We start from the raw sequence: 21,932 nt of genomic DNA, 5'->3' as shown, positions 1-21,932 counted from the left end.
CCACCAGGCAACAATCTACTACTACTACCTAGTAGCTCCCCCTGTAGAAGGGAAATGCTTCCTGTAGTTTGCCAGCCCATAAGCTTTATTCTTTTACTTTACCTTCCCGGCTTCTAAAGACAGTTGATTCTCAAGCCCTGACCTTGAGAATAAAGGCTGAAGGTCTTAGCTCTTAGCATGACGGTTCATAATTTTCCTAACTTCCTCACATTAATTCTTTTCAAAATTGTTGTATTTTATTTGGATGATTACATTTCATTTCCTTCTGCCAAATTGTGATTTCCTAAGGACAGGAAGTATTTTTGGTTTATACTTTCATTCTCAGTCTCTAACACAATTGCTTCTTTCTTTCTTTCTTTCTTTCTTTCTTTCTTTCTTTCTTTCTTTCTTTCTTTCTTTCTTTCTATTTATTTTGAGAGAGTGAGAGGGAGAGAGAGAGAGAGAGAGACAGGGCAGGAGAGGGGCAGAGAGAGAATCCCAAGTAGGCTCCACACTGTCAGTGCAGAGCCTGATGCAGGGCTCTATCCTATGAACCATGAGATCATGACCTGAGCCTAAATCAAGAGTCAGTCCACTGAGCCACCCAGGCACCCCCCCCCCCCCCACCACTCAAACACAATTTCTAACACATATTAGGCACTCTTTGAAATTGATTTGAATGGTGTTTATTGTACCCTCACACCAATTTTTATGTGTCCGTAGACTTGCTCAAAAGGCAATACAGATGAAAGTATCAACTCTCAGCACTATTGAAAAATCTTAAAACTTTATTCTCTACCACAAATGAATCACTAGAGTTATTTTGGTTTCCAAATAATCCATTGTAGTACTATGATGGTATGTAGTAGTTGTGGAATTCCTTCAACATTTTCAGTGTCTTGATCCTTCCATTCTTTCATGGGAGTGTGAAAATTGGTACTGCCCTGACAAGGTTATATGTTCAGTGTTCTGGAGAACAGAGGGAAAGTAGGGCTTCCAATTGGCTCTAATTCTTTTCTTTCCAAGATACTGAAAGGCTTTTTGTTTGTGGGTATCCATCCATCAGTAAATATTAATAAATTTTCTAAACAGATATCCTAACCATTGCTGGTCATTAATGAGCATCTTAAACTGTGATTTCTTTTTTAATGTTTATGTATTTATTTTGAGAGAGAGAGAGAGACAGAATGCATGTGAGCATGGGGTGAGAAGAGAATCCGAAGCAGGATCTGCTCTGTCATCACCAAGCCTGACACTAACACAGGGCTTGATCTCATGCAACCTGAGATCATGACCTGAGCTGAAATCAAGAGTGGGACACTTAACTGACTAAACTACCTAGGCGTGTCTACACTGTGAGTCTTTAAGGTGTTTTTGAGAATGGTGGCTTTGGTTATTGGAGAATTATGTATTTAATTATGTATTTAATTCATCTGTCTTGATGATTAATGGAACTTTTATTGTATTTCTTTATGGTTGGATTAAAACATGACAGTATAAATGGGCTTATTGAATATATCTAAATCTAGGAGGAAAAGTTTATAGTGTTCTTTGTAATTAAATTGTCCCATTAGGGTTTGAGGATGGCCTTTCTTCTGCATATTTTAGTTCTCTTTTTCAGAAATGTTATATTGAACTAATTAAACACACACACACACACACACACATACACAATATCACACAAAAGTATTTTTGCATGAAATAGAGGTAGCTGCTACTCATGTTAAAAAGGATCATAGATTGTTGTTGGCAATGAGAAAGAAATCGTATTTAATCCAAGACAGGGTGGTTCCTCTAGGTTACTCACTGATGAGACAATAACAATGGAAAAATTTGCATCATTGCTCTTTCTTGCTCTCCGTTAAATTGTGAACAAATTCTTTTTGTGATCTTGTTTTTGTGTTGATCTCACAGGTTCAAAACATTCTGGGCTGATCTTTTTTCATTGATAGTTAATAGTGATGATGTTAGTTGTCTGCAAGAAATTGTTTTGTGTATATGTTCCAACTATAGTCATTATTTTCAGTACTTTCTGGTTTTATTTTTAGATTTTGTTCTAGTATTTCTTTCTTTTGTTATTTGCAATGTTCAGTCCATACCCGTGGTGGGGGCTGGGGGTGGAAAGAACAAAAAGCCTGAAAAGAAGTAGTTCTTATCCTAACTTTTTTTTTTTTTTTTTTGGTCAGAGGATGTCCAGGGCATAATGGGAGAATATAGGAAATGAATTTAGGATATAACCATAGACTCTGTAAAGCTGCAAGTACTGAAATACTACCTGTATTGGAGTTTTCCAGAGAAATAAAGTCAATATGTAAAGAGACATTGTAAGGTATTGGCTTACACAATTATGGAGCCTGCGAAGTCTCACTATCTGACATTGAAGTCTGGAGATCCAGCAAAACTGATGGTGTAGTTCAAAGGGCTGAAGGCCAGAGAGCTGATGGTGTAGATTCCAGCCCAGGTCTGAAGACTTGAGAACCAGAAGTACTGGGGACAGAAAAAGATCTGTGTCCCAGCTTAAGTTGGCAGACAGAAAGTGAATTCAGCTTTCATCTGCGTTTTGTTCTATTCTGGCCCTCAACTGATTGCTTAGAGTAATCTGTTTTACTCAATTGCACCAATTCAAATTCGAATCTCTTCCATAAACACTCTCACAAACACACCCAGAAATAATGTCTAACTGGCTCTCTGGGCATGCAGTGACCCTGTAAAGTTGACACATACAATGAATCATCACACTTGCTTTAGTCAGTCTTGAGAGTCTGAATATGGTCCTATATGTTGGTATTTTGATCATATTTCGTGCTGCTACTATTAGCCTGAAAATATACTTATCCTGGGATTGATGTCCTTGTGAAAAATATTGAATACTATACTAATGAGCACAGTTTTATAACACTTCTCATCATAAATAATGGGTATATCCTATAAGTCTCCTGCGTATAAATCTCTTTGCAGAGGTGGACATTGCTTTATTCCTCTTTGTTGCTTTGATGTGTGTATTAGTATTTCATGAAAAGTTCCTCAAAAACGTTGGTTGAATTAAATTATAAGAAAGAATGGTTCCTTGAGGCTATATGGTAGTTTATCTTCTTAAATACAATCTATATAATACCTATGAACTAGGATAGATAGATTGGGCAGTAGCATTGTCCCAAGATTTTGAAGTTCAAAGATTAGTCACTGCTTGTTGGTAAGGGAACTTCATCTAGACTATAGTATTTATCTCATGTATATCTTGTTTTCCATTTAAGTACAAAGAATGTGGATAAAATATGGAAGGAAATCTGAAATTTTTAGGGTATTTTAGAACATATTCTATTTTTCTTCCTATTTTTAGCTTTAGCTAAGAGGAAGATATGCATAGGAAGAAAGACATGGATGAAGAACAATCAGAATTTAAATCTGATTGTCAGTCTTCCATAGACATTTAGGTCTAGGTATTGACTCTTACAGCCAATTTAATTGTTACATTGACAACCTCAGAATTTAAAGTAGACTTTGAATTTATGCTCATTAAGCACAGATGTTGCTAAGATCTATAGTTGTTAAAAATGAAAATCTCAGTTAAACATATGTTAAATAATTTGTTTTTGAGGTAGCCAGTCTAATAGATACTCAACTGCGGAAAATATTTCTAGATTGTAGAGCCAAATTGGTCAGTTTTCTTAAGATCAGTAAGAGGAAGTGTATACAGATTTGAGGACAGAGGTATGTTAGGAATAACCATAGAAATGAGAGTATTGGGTTAAGGGGAAGGTAGGTACAGATTGGAAAACCACCTCTTTTGGCCACTCAGTAATGCCTGGTTTCTAGCTCCTGTGACTGCTGTATGATGAACTGAAATCTTAGCTCTGTCCAGTTTAGGAAAGCAACCTAACCTCATGGGAATGTCTTTGTTTTGCTTGCTTAAAATCACCACTTTGGTAATTCTAAGGGGACATGGAATATGACATTTACTGTCCTTTAATACATAGAATCCCTTTGGGAAGAGTTTATTTCAAAAGCCATCCTCATAATCAATCCTTATGTAATTTTTTCTTTTTTTTGGCTTGTGCCTTGATCCAGTTAGTAATGCTTGGGTAGCAAATTTGAGTTTATCCAAAGCATGAATTTATAAAAGACTGCCATAAACTTGAAGCTCACCCACCTGTTTAAAAATTAAATAAACTCTTTGGAGCTACCTTTCCCAAAAGGAGCTCTGTATGTGACAGGCACACCAGGCATTGTGGCCTCCTTCTTCAGTTTATAGCCAAACACTGATTTATAAAATCATTGTAATTTTTAAAGAGTCTACATTCTACAGTTTTCTGAACTATTAAGGGGAATGCTTTTTTCTCCCTTAATAAATTATAACCTTGACAGTGGCAAAACATTTCTCATAGTTGAACATACGTCTTTGATCTGACCTTTTGAGTCATACAGTCAGAGAAAAATTATCCTTTTAAAAGTATGAAATACTCATTTTGCATCTGACATTATTTCCCCATGGCTATAACTCTTCATATAACTCTGTATCTCACTGTATACTCTGTTTTCAGATTGCTACCCTTTCTTCCACTGCACCCTCACTTTAGTTTTAGGGATTTATCCCTTAGCACCCCATGGAATAAATTGAAATTATTATATTGTCAAAATACAGTAACTGCTATACCATTTGGACATTTTTGGCAATGAGTAAGTATTCTCATTTGAGAGCTACTTTATAAGTAGGTCACAGAAATGCAACAACAGTATGCCAAAACAACTGATTTCTTTTGGATTTAACTAAAACTAGGTTTCTGCTTTTAATATTTGCTTAACAGCAAGGTGCTATTCTATGTAACATGACTTATTTACATAGTTACCACAAAACATTTGGTATTTCATGCAATAGCGACATTATTTCATTGAAACTAATTTTAGTACTGCAGTATTTCACAATTTTTGTCTGGCTACATTTTTACCTTGAGCTTTTAAAAGCTCAAAATTCATGGTTGAGTATGATGGTTTATATAGATTTTTCTTTTTATAATAAATTAATTTTTTTTTTTAATTTTTTTTTTTAACGTTTATTTATTTTTTTGGGACAGAGAGAGACAGAGCATGAACGGGGGAGGGGCAGAGAGAGAGGGAGACACAGAATCAGAAACAGGCTCCAGGCTCTGAGCCATCAGCCCAGAGCCCAACGCGGGGCTCGAACTCACGGACCACGAGATCGTGACCTGGCTGAAGTCGGCCGCTTAACCGACTGCACCACCCCGGCGCCCCATAAATTAATTTTTTTAAGTTCATTCATTTATTTTGAGAGAGACAGAGACAACATGAATGGGGGAGGGGCAGAGAGAGGGAGAGGAAGAGAATCCCAGGCAGGCTCTGCACTGTCAGCACAGAGCCCAGTGCGGGGCTTGAACTCACTAAACCTTGAGATCATGACCTGAGCTGAAACCAAGTGTCGAATGCTTAACCGACTGAGCCACCCAGGTACCCCTTTAATTAATTAATTAATTTTATTTGAGAGAGAGAGAGAGAATGAAGCGGGGAGAGGGGCAGAAGGAGAGAGAGGGAGAATCTTAAGCAGGCTCCATGCTTGGTGTGGAGCCTGCAGTGGGGTTCAGTCTCATGACTGAGATCGTGACCAGAACCAAAATCAAGAGTCTGACTCTCCACCAGCTGAGCCACCCAGATGACCCTAGAGTTTTCTGAAATTAATCTATTAACATTGTAGGTCTTATACAATACTACTATTCTCAGGGCGCCTCAGTGGCTCATTTGGTTAAGCGTCCAACTTATGGCTCAGGTCATGATCTCATGGTTCATGAGCTCAAGCCCCTCTGTCAGCACAGAGCCTAGAGCCTGCTTCAGATTCTGTGCCTCCCCCTCTCTCTGCCCCTCCCCTACTTGTGCTGTTTCTGTCTCTCTTGAAAGTAAATAAAAACATATAAAAAATTTAAAAAATACTACTCTCTTTACATTTATGTAAAGCAGATAATCTTTTTGGCTTATCTTTGTATAACGTAGATTGCCTTGTACATAGACATAGTAGAAACTAACGAAAGAATATTTCATTGAATTTCAAGTTTTCCCATAGGATTCTATAGAAATTTACTGACTATATACTTCATATATTTCTTATGCTCTTTTAGTCTTAGAGCCAAGATCAAAATCTGAATTTATTACTATTGGCCCCAGAGAGACTTTTCTGTTAACTGATATAATGTCTGTAACATACTAAGTACTCAATAAATGTCACTTATTATTATTAAAAAATGTTTTGATATAATTTGGTTTATTTCATCACATTGATGGAACATATTCTCTGAATATTTCTTTATTATTTGGAAGACATAAAAATGTTGATTTTTGGTATCCAGCATTGCTATCGAAATCCAGTGCCATTTCACTTCCTGATCATTCACATGTAACTTTTTTTATTGCTCTGGAATCTTTTAGTATTCTCTTTTTGTCCCAAATGTTCCAAAATTTAATGTTACATCTTGATATGAGTCTTTTAAAAAAATCCAGTGTATTGGGGCCTTAGTGAACTTTCTATCTGGAAATCTAAATATTTCAGTTCATATATTTCTTCTGCTTTTTAAATTCTTTTTCTGTTTTGTTTTCTCTTTTGGCTAACTCTATTATGTGGATTTTAACTGATCCTGTACTGTACTTTTCCTCTAATTTTCTTATATTTTCTCTTGTTTTCCATCTATTTATTTGTGTGTGTGTGTGTGTGTATGTGTATGTGTGTGTGTGTTATATGAATTTTATTCTTTGATACCTCAAGTCAGTATTATGGTTTCTTCTTGTTTTATATGAGCTCTACTACAGGAGAGAGTGCCCTGTGAGGACCCCAAGGAAACATAGGTCTCACCTTGTTGGAGTACCTTCTGGTTGCTGTCTGCTTTCAGTCATTCTCCGATCCCTTGATAGGTTTTGTTTTTTGGTTTTGGTTTCAAAGTTAAACCCTCCAGGAGGGTTAGTCTCATACAACTTACTTTGCCATTACCTGAATTGGAACTACCTTAATGTTAATTCTTAATTACATTTTTCTTTGCAAGAAAATTCAGTTAAATATTGTGTTCCCATCCATTGTGCCCTTCACTTCTCAAGTACAAAAGATAATAATTTTTACACCCTATAGGTTGCTTTCCTATTGATTATTCACTTAAAAAAAAAACCTTGAAAATTTAAAAATGTTATTTAGCCCAATAATTTGTTTTTATCTTGTCTCTAGATATATAAGGGAATAGATCAAAGTAAATATTATTACTTTTCTGTATAAATATTTTGGATAGAAATTTATTTGCTAGAGATCTGCCATTGAATTACTATAAGTAAAGTTTTTTTAGGATTCTTAGTAAATATTTTTGAAGGAAAAAAATGTTGCAGAAGAACTTTTAATCCATGGTTTAAAAAGATAATTATTGAACTTTAAAAATAGTTTGAAATAAATTTATAAACCATACAGAAAAATGAGTGTATTTTGTCTTTTATGTCATATTGTATCATTTTATTTAAATTGAGAATTTAAAGATACTTGATACTTCTGTGATTTTTTTAAGGATCACTAGTTTATTAGTTTATGATAATTGATTTTAAGGATATTGGAGTTATAGTTAACACGATAAGTTTTTATGAAAATATTTTGTGTCTAAAAAGTTTCCGATGTCAATATAATGACTTTTAACCCGTCATGCTATTTCATCAAAAAACTATAGTTCAGTGCTTTGGGGGCAGGATAGGGAGGGTTGGTTGACCTTAAGTTTCTGAAATTTTTAAATGACAAAAGGCCAGAATTTTATAATCAGAAAAAAATATATAAGATTCTACTGTTTTAATTTTCCTGGAGAATGTTATGAGAGACCTGAACAATTGTTCCTTAACAGGATAAACTGATTTAAGTTCAGAAATAAATGATCTATGACATTTTATACTATGGTTTATTAACAGTTACATTTCCGAAGTGTCCCATAGCATGATATTTTATCGTAAGTTTTGTCCAGTGTTCTCTTGCTTACTGTTTCTGTGAGGTCTAGAAAGCAAAGCGACAGCAGTGATCCCAGTCCCAGTGAGATTTTTCTCTGTCAATAGTCGTTCTGGAATGCTACTGGGTAAAAGTAATCACTTGTTTTTAGAAGACAAATCAAATTCTTACTGACTTAAGAGAACGGAGGTTTTTGTGCCCTTACGTGCTCTTTCTATTGTGGTTCATTTGCAAAATCCTTCATGATCAGTGCTTAGATATATAAAATCTTCTATAGGAGAAGTCATTATTTTGCATACAGCAATCACCATTGCTTGTGCTGGACCCACTGAAAATAAATTTCAGTATTGGGATTTTAAAGTAGAGATTTCTGGGGTGCTTGGGTGGCTTAGTTGGTTGGCCATCTGACATCGGCTTGGGTCATGATCTCACGGTCCCTGAGTGCGAGCCCGTGTCGGGCTCTACGCTGAAGGCTCAGAGCCTGGAACCTGTTTCCGATTCTGTGTCTCCCTCTCTCTTTTCCCCTCCCACACTCATGCTCTGTCTCTGTCTCTCTCAAGAGTAAATAAACATTAAGGAAAAAAAACCAAACTTTTAAAATAGAGATTTTAAGGTTCCCATATACTGTATAATTGTTTTGATGTGACAAAAGTATCAAAAATAATAAAAAATAAGACTGAGTAAGCAGTTGAATTTCTATTTTTACCTATAGATTATTTGATGATCTTATCAGCTGGAGTGTAGGGAGTCTGATTAAAAATAAAACAAACAAACAAACAAACAAACAAACATAAAACCCCAAATAAACAATGAGAAACTTAACCAAAGGACATAAAAATAACCAGTGATTAGATAGAGAAACATAATGGTCCTAAATGGAGGAATTGCACTGTTAATTCATATTGGAAATAAGTTCATTTCTTATAAAATAATTTGAAAATGAATGTAATTCCAAGCAAAGTTCCTAGTAATTTTTAGTTGCTTTTTTCGTTTGTTTTTTGCCTTGTCTGAAATTCACAGTCAAAACTCTTGTGACATATTTGGCAAACTAGACAATACAATGCTGAAAAGGAATTGTGCGATGGAACTTACTGTCTTTAATAATGAGACCTATTATAAAGCTATGATAATTAAAAGAGCATTCTATCACTAGTAAAAGAATAGTGACTGATGAGACTGAATAGGAAACTCATTTAACTATACATAAATATGTATTTTCTGTTTTTCAACATTTTTTAAGGTTTATTTGTTTATTTTGAGAGAGACAGAGGTAGCATGAGTGGGGGAGGGCTGGAGAGAGAGAATCCCAAGCAGGATCTACTTGCCAGCACAGAGCCTGACATGGGGATCGAGCTCACAAAACTGTGAGATCATGACCTGAGCCAAAGCCAAGGGTTGGATGCTTAACCCACTGAGCCACCCAGGTGCCCCAGTAAATATGTAGTTTCTAATAATGGTGGCATTTTATATCTATAGGGAGAGAATAGATCACTGAATAAATGGTGAGAAAACATTGCTAATGTATTTGGAAAAAGAAATTAAGAATTAAAATATAGGTGAATAGTTACTTCTCTGATTTGTAAAGACCTTAATACGAAACTTTTTTTTTTTTTAAGATTTTATTTTTTAAGTAAACTTATCCAGTGTAGGGCTTGAACCTACAACCTAGAGTCAAGAGTTGCATGCTGTACCAACTGAGCCAGCCAGGCACCCCAAAGGAAACTGATTTTAGATTTTAAATACATTAAAATGTAAATGCTATAGAGCATTACTTACACAAGTAATATTCCAAACCAAAAAAATATTTGCAGCATTGTTACCAAGTATTCACTCAGTTAATGAACAAATTTTGAATCCCTGTTGTGAGCATGGGGAAAGGAGACAATAACCATGTATAAATAAAATGATGTAAGATGATGAGAACTGCTGTAGAGATTATAAAATATTGTTTCTTAATACCTGTACTGTTGGCATTTCTTTGTAGGACTATTTGGAGGATTCTGGAATGCTTATATCATAGTTAGGGTAGTCAAGAAAGTCTCTAGAGGTAACATTGAACGGAGACTTGAATAAAATATAGGAGGAAGCCATATAAAATTCAGGTACAAGAACATTCTCGAGGAACATGCAAAGACTGTTAGTTTCCTGTTACTGTTGTAACAAAGTACCACAAACTTTGTGGTTTCCTTTTTTTTTTTTTTTCCCCAGCATCCAGAGGCTGTCAGCATTCCTTTGCCTTTGTCCACATCACTCCAGAGTCTGTTTTTATCATCACAGTCTTTGTTCAGTCTTATCTCCTACTTTCTCCTTATTAGCACCCTGGTGATTACATTGAGCCACCTGGATAATCCATGATAATAGCCCCATCTCAGGATCCTTGATTTCATCACATCTGCAATTTTCCATATAAAGTAATATTCACAGATTCTGGGCATTCGGATGTGGGTGTCACGGGGTGGCAATTATTCATCCTACCAGACCCTGATACACTATATTCATTTTTCATTGCTATGGTAACACATAACCACAAACAATAGCTTAAACATCATAAATTCACTATCCCATGTTTCTGTAGATTAAAGGTCCAAAACAGGTAATCTCAGCTAAAATCCATGTGTCTTCAGGACTGTATTTCTTTCTGGAAGTTCTATAGAAGAACCCCATTGCCTTACCTTTGCCATCTTCTAGGATCCACCCACATTTTGGTTCATGGTGTCCTTCTGTCTTAAAAGCCAGAAATTTTGCATCTTTCTGTGCCTCTTTTCAAATTACATGTCCTTCTGATGGTACCTGAGAAAGGGAGTTCTCTGATTTTAAAGATTTATGTGAATAGATAGAGCTGACCCAGATAATCCACAATAGTCTCCTCATCTCCAGGTCTATGTCCTTAACACATTTTCAAAGTTTCTTTTCATGTAGAAAGTAACATATTCACAAGTTGTAGGAAGTAGGGTGTAGACAGACATTTCGGAGCAGCACCATTACATTTCGGAGAAGCTGTCTATTACCTATGGGAATAATTGACCTGGTCAAGTATATAAAGAAAGCAAGTGGCTAGCAATAGCAAAGTTAGGGGAATGGTGAGAGCTGCAATTAGGTAGTCATGGGCCAGATTATAAAAAGCCTTTTTATACATTGGAGTATTTAAAGAGAAAATGGGATGTAATAAAATGAGGAAACAGATCGATGCTATGCTAAAGAGCTTTCTGGGATGATAGATTCTAGATCTGTGCTATCTAATACAGCAACTACTAGCCCCATGTGGCTATTGAGCAATAAAATGTGGCTTGTGTTACTGAGAAGCTCAGTTTTTAATTCTAGTCAATTTAAACTTTCATAGCCCATGTGTAGGTAGTAACTGTTGGAAGCAGGACAGATACTACATATATTTTTGGAGAAACTGTGCTATGATAGAAACAAATGAACAGTAGCTAGAATCAGAGAGATACGGCATTAAGAAGGTTTTGTTTTGTTTTGCTTTTGTTTTTAGACTGGTAATATTAAAGCATATTTGTACTACGTGTTGTTGAGTAACAGGTTATCACAAACTTGGCAGCTTGAAGCTATATACATTTATTAACTCATGGTTTCCATGGGTTAGAAATTCAGGCAAGGCTTTGTTAGGACGTATGAAAACTGCAATCAATTAAGGTTTTGGCCAGAGCTGGAGTCTCATCTTAAGCTGAAGGGTCTGTTTTTAAGGTCATATGGATGGTAGCACAGTTCAATTCCTTGTAACCTGTTGGATTGAGGGCCTCAGTTCCTTGCTGGCTGTGGTGGTTAATTTTATGTGTTAACTTGGATGGGCTAGGGTGCCTAGATGTGTGGTCAAACATTATTCTGGATGTTTCTGTGAGGAGGTTTTTGGATGAGGTTAACATTTAAATTAGTGTACTTAGGATAAAGCAGAGTGCCCTCCAAATAAGGGAGGGCTACAGTCAATCAATTAAAGGCCCGAATAGCACAAAAGACTGACTTCGCCAGAACAAGAGGGAAATCTGCCAACAGATTTCATTGAGTCTTCCTAGACGTTCAGCCTGCTGGTTCACCCAGCAGATTTTGGACTTGCCAACATTCATAATCATGTCAGCCAATTACTTAGAATTAGTCTCTTCTTATATGTATAAACGTCTTATTGTTTCAGTGTCTATAGAGAACCCATCTAATACACTGGCTGTTGGTCAGAGGCCTCCCTTGGTTTTTAAATGATTATTTGCCAGCTGTCACTCTTGGTTTCCTGCTGCATGGGCTTCTCCAGCATGGCTACTAGCATCATAAAAGCCAACAAGGAAAGAGTCCCTTAGCAAGATAGCTTTTACAATCTTGTATAAATTAATCATTGAAGTGATGTGTGTCACCTTTGCTGTATTCCATTTATTAGAAGTAAGACACAGACCTGCCCACACTCAAGGGGAAAGGATTACACAGTATGAGTACTAAGAGTTTGAGATAATCAGGGGCAGTCTTAGAGGAAATGCTGTGTAGTATTTAAGTAGTCATTATCCTTCCTATAATCTTCCAGTGGCTTTTTGTTAGTTAGAATTCTCAACTTCTTGCTGCAGCCTAAAAAGCTCTATGTGATCTAGCCTCCTGTACCTTTTCCATCCCATCTCCTGTGTTCTCCCCCTAAGTTTTTGCAAGGTCTTATTTCCTGACTTCCGTATTTAAAGATATTCTGCCCTCTAGTCGCAACCTCATTACCTGTTTTATTTTCTTCATTGATTCTACAGCTGTGTGAAATTATAATCATTGTGTACCACCAACTCTTTCCATTGAAAAGCTCCAAGAGAGCAGACATTGTTTTCCTTTCTCACATCAATGTCTCCAATGCCTCGTACATAGTACCAAAAAGTCTGAAGTATTCTGTGTTTCACTGTATAAGAATGCGGATACTAACCTGAGTAATATGTAGCTGCTATTCCTTTGCAGCTTTTAGCCTACTACAAAAAAGAAAAAGAGTAAATACTGTAGTGCTATGATAGATGTCCATACTCACTCACGAGACCACCCAAGTATAGCTGAGTGAATGGTGAATGTCTATTGGAAAATGCAGGGAGGAGCTAGTTGAGTAGTGAGAGGGATGGACAATGAATTCTGTTTTGGCATTTGAAGTTTGAAGTTTGTGTAGGTCATCCTGCTGTCACCCTTCCAAAAGGGAGTTAACTGTGTATGTAAGTCTGGGATTTAGGATAGGCCCCCGTCTACAGATACACATTTGGCAGTTTTCAGTTTATCTGTAATAATGGAAGTTGCGGTTGTGGATAACCCTATAACTATGGAGAAAAAAGAAAAGTAGGTCAAGAGACCATGCCAAGAAATATTACAATTTCACGTCTGAGTGGAGGATAGAAAAACATACCGCACACATGTGATTAGATAAATATTATGAGATTAAAAGACTGTCAGGGAATCCAAGGCACGATGTATTAGCACCTAATACCAAAAATAAAGTAACAGGCAAATAATAGACAACTCCTGCCCTCAACCCCTCGCCCCAATTCAGTTACTATAAAAAGATTTTCAGTTGATTCTAAAACCATGTGTGGTATAATTTTTCATTGTTAATATTAAGTCTTAATTAGGCTGAGATAAATCTAGATTTTACTGTATTTCCCATGAACTAAAAGACTCATCATCTGGTTTAAGACAGCAGTGGAGTGAACATTTATAGTCATTCAGAGTAGAAGTAACTTCTGAGATTTTCTTACTACACACGCTTTTGGGGTTTTTGTTGTCAGGGATTCTCTAACGTCCACCAATGATTTTTGCAGTTATGAAGACCAAAATAAGACTTCTTAGATGATACTTAATATATGAAAGCATATAGCATGACCTTAGAATTCTAATAATTTTGCAACACTAGAATTTGAGTTCAGCATATTTCTCACTTTTAGATTATTGCATTTTGATTGTAAGAACCTATGGGATCTAAAATATGCAGAGGCTTGCTTGATCATACAATCATCTTCAGACATTTAAACATTTTTTTTTTTTAATGAGCTGTAAGAAATTACAAGAAAATAGTTGGAAATGTGAGATTAGTGGTCTCACGGTATATATACCTGTCTTACCTTTTTAGAAGAAGTCCTTATTGGTATTCTTTTCTAAGTTCTAGAGAGTTTAGAAGAGAAATCTGACCAATTGTCAACTTAGACATGTTACTGCTTTAGGAAGTACATTTGTAATGTTGTTTATTTAAATACAAAGTAAACATTTCAACAGTCCACTAAACCAAAGGGTTCATGTTACAAATCTTTGTAAAAATATATTTGATCCAAAATATGAGCAAGTGATAATTAACATAAGTAGACCAAAGTAATATAGTTCAGCTTCTTTTTTATTTAACTTGACTGATTTCCTGTATTACTGGATTTTGCAACTTTGTATTATCAAAGCTACATATATGTAACTATGTATTTGTCTTTTACCTGTTTTACTAACTTGTTATGTGTCTTGCCCCTGCAAGTTCTGCTGTATTAAAAAGGGGTCATACACTGTCCAGGGCCTGGACCTGCAGGAGGTGTTTTTGGAGACTATGTATTTGTCTAAAATAGTCAAAACATTCTGTATTATAAACTATAATGGGCAAGCTTTACTTTTTTACTGTATACATATCTAGATACAGTTAAACTTTTCTCTGATAGGAATAAATTTAAAAACACATACTGAAAAGAAATGAGGTCCTATCTGACCATCATTTATTTGCCTAGCAATAACATCAAGTATCTTTTTTCCTCCTTTTCCTTTAGCTTTATATTTTGGTTCCTGGGAGAGTAGCAAAGATTACTTCTGCAAGATAACTTAGACTACTTTGATAATGTATCAAAGCTCAGATTCTTTAATTGATGTATTCTAAGCAGAATATCAACTCACACCTTGACAACTCTCCTCTCCCCAGAAACATTCACAGTAGCCACAAACGATTCCCCAGGAATTGGTTAGTAGTTATTCACAGTATTTATTTTGTATATTTTACTAATGTTATATATTCTCTTTCATCTGGCCACTGGAAAGAACCTGAACTCTGAGTATATAACTTTTCTTCTAAGAAATAACTTGAATATTTCAAGTACATTTCTCTTCTTGGATTGAATTTCTAGATACTTCTTGTATATTTCCATTGTTTAGAATAACATTTTCACACCATTTAAAGGTCCAAAAACTAGTGAATATAATTAGAAAGTAGAAACAGAAAATAGTTACTTATTCCTAAGAAGAAATGACATTTTAGGTTTATACTAAAGTGAATAGCCAAGAAAAGATTTAAGAGTTCTCTTTTGGAATTTGAATATATAAGCGTAAATGGTATTTTGAAAGAAGTTGCTTGTTATTAGTCATTTAGAATTTGTCCCTTCTTCCTTCTCTAAGATAGAAGATTAGGGGGCTGGGCCTGTGTTTATTTGTGCATTTGTATTTTACCAATTACTTTATTCAGGATCAACGTGTAGCATGAATTCATTATCCCTTTGTCATTGTTGAAACTTTCAAATGATGAAAAACTCTCCCCTTCTAAAAATGTCCATCTTAGTCAAAGCTAGCTGGCAATTTTGATAATGAGGAAATACAGAGTTAGTTTGTGGGTTTACGCTTTACTGATAATGTAATCTATTACCTAACAGTAAGCTTAACTTTTCTTCTGTTTTGTATCAACTCAAAAAGTTATATTCTATAGGTTATCTTTATCTTTATTTTTTTAGGTTTGTTTATACTAGCAGATGCTTCAAAAAGTAAATGCTAAAATTTATTTTATTTTTTTGCCCTCAAATCTACTTTCAATTTATGTATGCTTCACACACATAAAACTTTTTAATTTAAATTCCTCTGCTTATAAAAGGACTCATATGCGAAAACTGCAAATGTTTTTAGGCCATTTGATTCTAAGTGTATGAGAAATAAATAAATCAGATGTGACAAATAGTCTGAAATAATTTCAACTGAATAAATAAAAATTCTTAACCTTTTCTAGGTCTCTTTTGGTAAACATTACTTCAATTGCTTAATTTTGCTCACATATATAAGCCTATTACAACTGCCTGTACTCATTGAAATAAAGCGTTTTTCTTAATCTGACTTACCTTCTTTTGTTAGGAAACAGGAAAAGGTGAGATGAAACAAATTGAAGAATTAAGCAGATGTGTCTGATCTGCTTGGGTCTCAAAAACACATACAAATACATACACACTTTTTTTTTTTTTTTTTTTTTTGTAGCTACCACAGTACTACTTTAGTCCTTTCAAATGTAGTATAATACTGAAGAATATTGATATTCTTTGTTTTTCTTTACATTTTAAGTGACTATAAATGAATGCTTTTCAACAACTAGGAATTATCAGTATTTAAGCCTTCTGGCAGATTTTCTGTGGTATTAAGACATCTATTTATGCTTTCTATCTGAAATGTGAAAGCAAATTAGTAAGCACAATTTATCCATAACAGTTTACTTTGTGGAGTTAAACACCTGAATGTTCCTAAATTGTTTCTAAATGATCCTAAAAATTCCTAAATGGCCCTAAATATTCCTAAATCACATAAATTAACTGAAATGTCTTATAAAATGCTACCTATTATAAATATTGGATATTCACTTTACTGACTTGCAGCTTTATTTGTACATTGAATAATAAGGATTTTTTTCTCAGAATTATCAATCACTGTTAAATACTTCTCAGTTTGAATATAACACGTTTATAGAAACAATCTTTTGAAAAGCGAGACATTTTAGAAAAGTTCCTATAGATGAGTGTCATAGTAGAAATTACTGATCTAGGAACCCAAAAAATACCAAAAACAACTAAAAACCCTCAGTTTCATTCCCACTTCTGCCCCAAACTCCATCCCGTTAGAATCTCTCTTCAGAGTTATGTGTGGTTTCTGAACCTAATTCTTGCTCTTACTAGTTTGTTAATTAGGATATCCTTTAATGTCAGGAAACAGCGTAACAGCATTGCATAGTATGATTGTGACTTTATTCCTTCAGTATATTAGATTACTGCTCTGAACCTCAGTTTACTAATCTGTAATGTGGACCATAATAGTTTTGTTTTGGTGATGATTAGAGGAGTTTGTATTTGTGTTATGCTTGAGTTAAATTTCAGCTTCAGGGCATAGTAACTATATAGTAATTATTATTTTTAAAATCTTATTTTAGTTGTTACAATAATTTTAATTTTACTAGTAAGAATATTTCTGATTAAATCACTATATTTCAGGATCTTTATCTACCAAATGAGAAGAAGCTGTTTTCCCTCCTAAATTCCATATATATATAATGAAACTGTATTAATACTATTTTATTATGTGCCTTTCAGTAGAGAATATATCTTCACAAGTCTTACCTTTATGAAGAAATACACAAACTTGACATTTGATAATATTGTTTGTAATTTATAGTAACACATTATTGGTTTTTGATACATAAGTAAGTACTGGGTTTATCAGTTTTCCTGAAACCCTGCATGTCTCTTAACTATTACTAAAATTTTGCTCTTTATTTAGAAATAGATTATGTCAGTTATTCTGTTATCATTGCTATTAACAGAAACTACAGTATAAATCTCTGTGTACAATTCCTTTTCTTACTTCGAGTAGGGACTTACATTAAGTTGTAGCAAACAAATGGTTGTAGGCTTATATGTACTCAGTTGTTTTCTAGTAGGAGGTGGGAGAGTGATTTACCACTTATACAAGTTATTCTTGGGTTATATGTTGTTTTTTATGATAAATTTCAGTAAGAAGGTAGGAAATTGGCCAGTTTTTCTCCACTATATTTATATTTGATAAATGCACTGTATTTGAATCTTACACTTTCTTCCCCCTCAGAAGAAATGATGTATATTTAAAAACTGCATTGCTTGATTTTGATCTTCTCCCCAAACTAATAATGTTTTCCTTGTGTTCTAGTTTAGACTTGGTTCCTTCAATCTAGAGAAAGTTGCAAGTCCAGCTGAGGTCATTAGGAAACTTATTTGTGATTGCCTGGACACCATTGCGGAAAACCAAGCCAAAAATGAGCACCTGCAGAAGGAAAATGAAAGGCTTCTGAGAGATTGGAATGATATTCAAGGACGGTGTGTGCTAATATTCTTGTATTATAAAAATACTAAGCTCTTTATATTGCTATAGCTTTATGTTAATGATTTGTAAGCTTATAATATATGTAGACTAGCCTGTATTTAGAATAAACCCTTTACTTAATATGATTACACCAAACTATTGGTTATTACTGTACATTATAGTAGTACATTAACACTTTCTGGTCATTAGTACTTGGTGGCACCAGCACACTAACAAACAGTAAGTGGTAATCAGGCAGTGAGAATCAGAATCCATTAATATTAATCAAAATTTAGGATGTTGGTATTTGAGATTTATTTCAAATTATAAGATTAATAATGAATATAAAAGAGACATGAAGTGTCAGTATGCACAATTGGTTTCTTATTGGAATGTCTACACAAATGGTAACTATTTCAGATGCTGTGCACTTTGGCTCCTGATAGAGACTTATTTTGCTCACTGAAAATTCATACTACTGACATTTTAAAAAGATGCAAGATAAGACCTTTGGAATATATTATTTTCCTGATTTTGCCTCTTAGTTTTTAAACAATGAAAAAAGTCACTTTTCTTCTCTATGCATTTTTTCAAGTATAACATTCATAATCTAGGCTGCTGCAGAGGTATTTTTTTTATTACTCTGTTATGTAAAAGATGTTTGAAGGAAATAAAATGTATGTTGTGAACATTGGTATGTCTACGGAGACATTATCATATGCATGTGTCTGTACATATATACATGGTGACATCTGAAAGAGTTTTATGGAATGTATATAATAATGAATATTATCATTACACCCATTATATCCAGTAGATGATTTTTTATCTTTCATTCAAACCAGTAGCTCTAAAACATAAGAACAATTTGCTAACTTAGAGTCTTTTCAGGACAACCCCTAAGATTGTTTTATGGGGACATTGGTAAGTAAATGTGAGAGTACATGAAAAATGTGAAGGGTTTACTACTGTCAGTGTATGTTTGTGAAAAGGATGTTGACTAGATGAAATTATGTTTCTACACATTCGAGTAATGCAGGATATGTAAACTTAACACCTAAGAGTTGGTTATATTTGGCTCTCAGTTATTATATTAAGAAAGTATCTTTTTTTCTTTTATCTCTGAATTAATACTTATCTCCAATTACATAAAAATGAGACCAAAAAAATTGTAAATATTAAGAAACCAAACAGAAAAATAAGTTAATTTTGATCTTCCTTATCTCCTTAAAATCATGTTAGTATGAATCACTATCATATATCTGTGCTAGAAATCACGTTTTGGAGTCTATATCTATAGTTTGGATATGCTTTTCTATTTTACATACAAAATAAATTAAAGGAGATGTACTATGGTTGTGATAAGCCATTGTATTTAAAACTCAGAATACCCTCAGGATGATAGGAAATTTGATCCACAAATTGCTCACAAAAATGCAGACTGGGTACTTGGTACTTGAACAAATTGCTTTAAAATGTCTGCCAGAGGTTGAAAGAGGTATTATCTCATCAGTATTCAACACACTGCCATACACTGGAAAGCAGCAGGGAACAAAGATGAGACAGTGGAGACAAATGCACCCTGTGCTGTAAGACAGTGGGGGAGGGTTGTATACAACATGTAGCCCACAGATGCTTGATTTGCTATTTTTGAACTACCCAGAAAGTGCTTTTGCATTATTGTGGCAAAAGGTTTCCCATTTGATCAAAAGCACAACCATATCTCTCATCACCAGTCTTATTATGTTCCGGCTCTTCTTTTTGTGTAAATACTGGGTCACATATTTTCCTCAGGGGTTGAAGATATGTGTCATTGCGGTGCCCTCCTCCCCCTCAAGCAGAGGAAAGTTAGCCTGCTCCAGAGAATTCTAGGCTCTTGATTATTAGATTAGATTAGTAGCTTTATCTATTTCCAGATATTAGATTAGTAGCTTTATCTATTTCCCAAATTTCTCAAATGGTTTTATTTTCTATCAGAGGAGAAAGTGGCCATTTTAAGGAGCTATAAATATATCATGGTTTTGGCCATGCAGTACTTTCTTAAGTGTTCTCTCTCTAGAGCCTTAGTACAGTGGAAAATGAGCAAAGGACTTACGTCTCCAGCTTTCATAAAGCAGTGGTACTGATCAAGAGTCTTTAGAGAAATTAGAAATAGGTTGTGAACATACTAAGTTAGGTAACTGAAGACATAGAAACTAGAGAATCATTAGAGTGGGGACTGTTGTGTTAGGCCTGGACACAGTTCAGTTTTCTGGGTGGCCTCTGATACTCTTATATCAGTGTCCATCCATGTTCCAATCATTTCTTCCCCATCATTGTTTCAGACTGTGTATGCATGGGAGAGCTAAGGGGATGAGCAGCACAAAATAGATGCTGAGAATTCCCTTAGAGGCTATGGTAGATAGGTCTGAAATAAATTTAATACACAATAGGATATTAATATGAGCAAAAGGCAGTCATATACACATGTGCTTGTACCATGGAAAATGTTAATGACATGTTAAGAAGAGAAATGTGAGTTACCAAAAGGAGGAATAGAGTGCCAGTTTTTTCAAAGTATATCTTTAGATAGAAAATATGTAGAGGGAGAAAATTAAATCTTAATAGTGTATGTCTGGAATTGTGGATTGAATTTCCTTTTTTACTCTGTGGGGATTTTTTTGCATATATTTTGTTATTTAAAAATGTATAATTATAATCAGAACCAACTCTAAAGCTATTTCCATTTGGGATGACAGTAGAGAATAAATGAAATTTGAATAAGGAATGAGGAATTACAGTATGAGTAAAAAGAATGAGCTTTAATGTACAGACTTTTAACATATATATTTGCTATTATTTTTTATTAACTGTTTACTAATTGCAGTCTTAGCTCCATTTTGAGCAAATGACATTACTGGATCAATTTAATTTTGTATAGTTTAGATAAAGGAGAAAACATTAAAAATATTATATGCCAGTCCTTGGGTTATTAGCTGTAATTAGTTCACTTGTTTTTCCTATTTAATTTCAAATACAATTCTCAAGCTCCATATTACTGAATAGGTCTTTTGTTTGCATTCAGACATCAAGTTAGAAACTCTCCAGCTTTATTCTGAGTTACAGTTATTAAACCTATAATTGGAGGCAGTTCTCAGCAGATTGAATGGGGTTGACACTCATGGAATCATTAGAATAGAAGAGACCTTGAAAGCTCTTTTACTTTAACTCTCTGCCTTCAAGCTAGGATCACATTATATCCAGATGAATTCAGTCTGATTTTTAAACACCTCAGGAGATAGCTTCAACTCCCCTTGGTAGCCCATTATAATGTTTAAGAACAGTCACAGTCAGAAAATTCTTCCTTCCATCTCTTGGTAATCTGAGTCCTTCATGGTATAGTTGAAGGCCATTTCCTCTTGTTCTGTCGTCAGAAAGGATGAGGAACAGCTGTTTACCATCTTCTTCAGTACTTAAAGGCTTATTAAATCTCTTTACCACTGCTTTCTTTTCCAGTTCTTTTTAGTATTCTTTGTCCTCTGAACTCTATTCACATTTTCTTTTGCTGTACAACCCTGACCTAGATATAAATTTGGCCAGAGCTGATTGGAAATACAAGAGTTACTGCACTATTTCTGAATACCACATGTTCACATTTATGTGGCTGTTGTTTTATTTTGGGTTATCATTTAATCTGTTTTATTTTGGATTTTGTTTTTGCATGAAATTCCCTTGTTTTTGCTCTTATTTTTGTTATGTTTTGATGTTCTTCTTAGATTCTTTGTCTTCCTGTGCAGAAATATTTTATTTTGAATATTCAGTATTTTCCCCAGACGTCTTTATTTTTTTAATTTTTTTTGATAACTGTTTTTTGACTACATTTATAGATATGTCAGTCCTAGGGTAATAATGAACCTTAGCATTATTGTTCTGTTGTCCTAGTCACTGTTGAAAG

General features: G+C 34.5%; 1 protein-coding gene across 6 annotated transcripts in view; it reads left to right on the top strand.

The window, feature by feature from the left end:
• XRCC4 (X-ray repair cross complementing 4) overlaps nt 1-21,932 on the top strand; it is a 304,053-nt gene that overhangs the window by 70,528 nt on the left and 211,593 nt on the right. For all 6 annotated transcript variants that reach the window (XR_015248246.1, XR_015248244.1, XM_086697415.1 and 3 more), the window contains exon 4: nt 17,846-18,012. Coding sequence is in view for 4 of the 6 variants with exons in the window: in XM_086697415.1 (XP_086553541.1) it covers nt 17,846-18,012 (167 nt within the window). In the remaining 2 variants the exon portion in view is untranslated. The remainder of the gene's footprint in view (nt 1-17,845; nt 18,013-21,932) is intronic.

The sequence above is a fragment of the Puma concolor genome, chromosome A1, assembly GCF_028749965.1.
Source record: "Puma concolor isolate L17-30 chromosome A1, mPumCon1.1.hap2, whole genome shotgun sequence".
Taxonomy (NCBI): domain Eukaryota; kingdom Metazoa; phylum Chordata; class Mammalia; order Carnivora; family Felidae; genus Puma; species Puma concolor.
Note: the sequence above shows the minus strand (reverse complement) of the source record. Positions and strands in the feature narration are given on the sequence as shown.